We start from the raw sequence: 4,420 nt of genomic DNA, 5'->3' as shown, positions 1-4,420 counted from the left end.
TTGATATTTCGCCCTGTTGAGAGTGATATTCTTAATGCTCTTCGCCTTAAGGCAATTTTGTTTCTATTTTTTTCGTACTCTCTCTTTGTATTTCGCTGAGAGTTATGTTATTCATTGCGCCTTAAGATTATGTTCCAGTTTTCGTTCACTCTCTTCAGTTCTGCTCCTACCAATGAGAGCGCATTTTATATTTCCACTTATTTTATAACAAGCATTACATTTTCCAGTCTGTTACATTCTTCTTGAGAATAGTTGAGAGTTTAACATTTTTGGACTGCGGGGAATTTACTTGCTATTAATGGTTTTAGTTCCGATTCCACTTGTTTCAACCTCTCTTCAGCTCACAGCAGTACCATTTTTTTTTTTTTGCTATTAATCCGCCTGGTCATCTGCATTCGAGAAGATACAATCTGTGGATTAGATTTATTTACGTTGCATCCATGGGATACATTTGTATATATTTTACATGGCATATTTATAACTGATGTTTTCATTAAGTTTATAAAGTTTTCGTTTACACTGCTATATAATTGATATTTTTCCAATTTTAATTTTAAGGAGAAAAGAGACAAATGAAGTAAATATATAAGTAAATATATACATACATATATTGATATTAATTTCTGCTTGAATTCCTCTCGCCTTTTATGTATCTCTGGTTTCTACGATCGACGATCAGATTGTGTTATTGGTTCTCCGACTGGCTTCATTATTTAATTTGATTGATACTTTATTTTCGAGACTACTCTCTTCCTACAATGACTTCCCTTTCCAATTTTATTTTGATTTCTGATGCGTTGATAGAGTTCAATGCAGATATTTGTGGCGAGACCCTATCCTCTTCAACAGTTCACTCTTTGGAGGTACACAAAGAGGAGTTAAGAAATCTATGGCTACGTGTTAGGCCAGTTTATGAGTCCAGTATGAGCGAGGTCTCAAGATCTGACGAAAATGCAAAGGTTGATATTGAGACGTTGAAAGCTCGATACCAGACTGCATACCAGACATATGTTTCCAGTATTTCTAGGATCTGCGAGCAGATTGAGCTCAAGAGGGCAATTTCGACAGCATCTTCCGCTCCAGTGGTGCAGAATTCCGACATAGGTCTCCATTCTAACGTTCATTTACCCCCTTGCGACATTGAGGCATTCTCCGGTGATTATTCCAGTTGGCCGTCATTTCGTGATTTATTCACCGCTCTTTATGTTCGGAATGCACGATTGTCTTCCGTGGAGAAGTTGTTTCACCTTAATAATAAGACTCGCGGTGAAGCACTGGAAATTGTTCGAAAGGCTCCACTTACGAATGAGGGGTTTGATGTCGCATGGGGGGCTTTACGAGCAAGATTTGAGAATAAGAGGCTGCTTATAAATACCCAGCTAAGGATTCTCTTTAGTCTTGAAAACGCTTCTGTCGAATCCAGTGATTCTATTAAGAGACTTCGAAGCGCCATTAATGGGGTTATATCTGCATTGAGGCTGTATGACGTTGATATTTCAAGTTGGGATCCTGTATTTGTGTATCATTGCAGCACGAGACTCTCAGAGACTACACTGTCACTGTGGGAACATTCGTTGCAGGATAAGAGGGAGATCCCCTCTTGGAATGAACTTGATTCATTTTTGACCAGCCGCTTTCAGACTTTAGAGACAGTATCCGATTTTAATAGGTCATTACCGTCCGCTAGTTCGAATGATAAGCCCAAGAATCAGGCCAAGAGTAACATTCCGAAACGTGTGGGCTCATATCAGAATAGTTTGGCTCCTCCAGTTTGCAAGCTTTGCCCAGATGAACGTCACACTATTCGATTGTGTCCACGCTTTATTTCTATGAATTATTCTGATCGATTGTCGTGTATAAAAAAGTACAAATTGTGCTTAAATTGCTTCTCGAAGGCTCATGGGGTTAGGGATTGCAAGAGTGCTTATAACTGTGGTGAGTGTCAGAGAAGACACAACACTCTTCTTCATAGAGATGTGCCTGAGCCGGTCCAAAATGCCCCTCCAGCCGAGGATCCCACCGTGGGGGACAATACATTGCAGGTTCAGTCTTGTGCCGCGACTCGCATTAACATGGTTCTCTTGGGAACGGTGGTAGTTAATATTGTCTATAATGACGAGATTTTCCCTGCACGGGCCTTGATAGATTCGGGTTCCGAGGCATCCTTCATCTCTGAGAAACTTTTTAATCAATTACGGTTACCCTCTAAATTCGCTTCCACCAAGATATTTGGTTTGAATGGGACTACTTCGGCTCAATCCAAAAGAATGTGTTCGTTGACCATCGGATCTCGATTTGATGCCGAGGTAGTCATTGAGGCAACGGCCATAGTTATTCCACATCTCACATCGGCTTTGCCCACTTTTGGTGTTGAACGGGGAATATTTTCATCACTTCCCGATTTGCGACTTGCTGACCCGGAGTTTTACAAGACCTCACATATAGATATGTTACTGGGTGCTGACTTGATTCCGTTTATCATGCTGGGTGGAGTTCGGCGTAACGTATGCGATTCACTTATAGCTCAGGAGACGGTGTTCGGATGGATTTTGACTGGCCCGGTCAAGTTGTCTCCGATTAGCTCCTTTAACGCCCGTGTCTCCTTTTTCAATGGGGCTTCCTTGGATAGGCAGATATCTAGGTTTTGGGAGGTGGAAGACCTTCCCAGACATAGAGAGATGAGTCCAGACGATTTCATATGCGAGAATTACAAGAATACGACTAGAAGGGACTCCTCCGGACGTTATATTGTATCTCTTCCATTCAGAGAGGGGTTCCCCCACTCCCTTGGCTTGGGACACTCCCGAAAGTTGGCGGTAGCCCAGTTTCTTCGGAGTGAGAAGCGTCTTCTTGGAACGCCCGATGTTAAGGCTCAGTATGACGCTGTTGTTAATGAGTATCTTGAGCTGGGACATATGAGGGAGGTATGCCAGGATCCGGAATTAGGTTATTACCTTCCTCACCACGCGGTGTTTCGTCCAGAGAGTTCGTCTACGAAGATCCGAGTAGTGTTTAACGCTTCAAGCCCGACTAGCAATGGACGAAGCTTGAATGACGTTTTGCTCAGTGGGCCATCCTTGCAGCTCGATTTGACCCTGTTACTCCTACAGTGGCGTTTCTTCCGCTATGTTTTTAACTGTGACATCGAAAAGATGTACCGCCAAATTCTGGTGGATAATGAACACACACGCTTTCATAGGATTGTCTTTCGTGACTCGCCCTTGAATGCCATTAGAGAATACGAATTGAAGACAGTCACGTTTGGGGTCAATTGTGCTCCATATCTTGCGATACGCACGCTCCTGCAATTGGCTGAAGATGTGGGTGAGATCTATCCTATAGCCAGCCACATTTTGAGGACATGCATGTATGTCGATGACGTTTTGGCTGGCGCTCACGATATTGAGGAGGCTATGGAGGCTCAACGTCAACTGATAGGGGCACTTGAATCCGCAAAATTCTCCCTAAGAAAATGGACTTCGAATTCCGCTACCTTCCTACGAAACATTCCGAAGGAGCATCTTTTGAACGGAGACTTTCTTCAACTCGAGGATAGAAGCACTGCGAAGACTTTGGGAGTGCGCTGGAATGCCAAGTCCGATTCTTTTTATTTTTCCGTTGAGAGATTGAGTATTCCTTCCCATCCCACTAAACGGCAGGTCCTTTCGGAAATATCGAAGCTTTTCGACCCTGCGGGGTGGTTGTGTCCTTTTATTGTTTTGGCCAAGTTACTAATGCGGGACATTTGGGTTTCAGGAATTGACTGGGACGATAAGTTGTCCCCTTCACTTCTCGCGAAATGGCAGGACTTTTCCAATAATTATCCAAGTATAGAGCAGATTGTGATTCCACGTTGGATAGACTATTCTCCGGAGTTTGATGTCCAAATTCATGGGTTTTCCGACGCTTCCGTGTTGAATCACCATCCGGTGTGGTAACGACACATCTTCTGACGGCAAAATCTCGTGTATCTCCTCTCAAGACATTGTCGATTCCTAGATTGGAGCTTTGTGGGGCCGTTCTACTCGCTGAGACAATTTCTTCACTTGCAGGTCATATTCCAATTCAAGACTTTAAAGTCTTCTGCTGGACTGATTCGATGATAGTCCTTGCCTGGCTCAAGAAGCCGGCATTTCATTGGAAGACTTTTATTGCCAACCGAGTTTCGAAAATTTCTGAGCTTGTAAGTGTAGAGTATTGGTCTCATGTTGAATCCGGACAAAACCCAGCGGATATCGCCTCCCGCGGTTCAATCCCTTTGGATCTAATTCCCTCAGATTTATGGTGGTTTGGGCCTCCATGGTTAGTGACCTCGGCTAGTCTGTGGCCTCTTGAGTCTACTTTTTCCATAGACGAAGAAATGCTGGAGGCAAAGGCTGTCGCATGTAACTTTTCTTATTTTCAAGACTACGATGACTTA

The 4,420-nt window shown here is 43.3% G+C and overlaps 1 protein-coding gene across 1 annotated transcript; it reads left to right on the top strand.

Annotated features, from left to right (window-relative positions):
- Positions 1–758: 758 nt before the first annotated feature.
- Positions 759–3,938, top strand: LOC131995873 (uncharacterized). Its single transcript, XM_059365114.1, has one exon. The coding sequence runs from the start codon at positions 759–761 to the stop codon at positions 3,936–3,938; it is 3,180 nt and encodes a 1,059-aa protein (XP_059221097.1).
- Positions 3,939–4,420: the final 482 nt, after the last annotated feature.

The sequence above is a fragment of the Stomoxys calcitrans genome, chromosome 1 (assembly GCF_963082655.1).
Source record: "Stomoxys calcitrans chromosome 1, idStoCalc2.1, whole genome shotgun sequence".
NCBI classification, from domain to species: domain Eukaryota; kingdom Metazoa; phylum Arthropoda; class Insecta; order Diptera; family Muscidae; genus Stomoxys; species Stomoxys calcitrans.
The sequence above is the reverse complement of the archived record's forward strand: the minus strand, read 5'-3'. Positions and strand labels throughout refer to the sequence as shown.

What these genes read in the sequence shown, in the direction of transcription:
- LOC131995873 (XM_059365114.1), top strand. Translation starts at nt 759, where the DNA reads ATGACTTCCCTTTCCAATTTTATTTTGATTTCTGATGCGTTGATAGAG.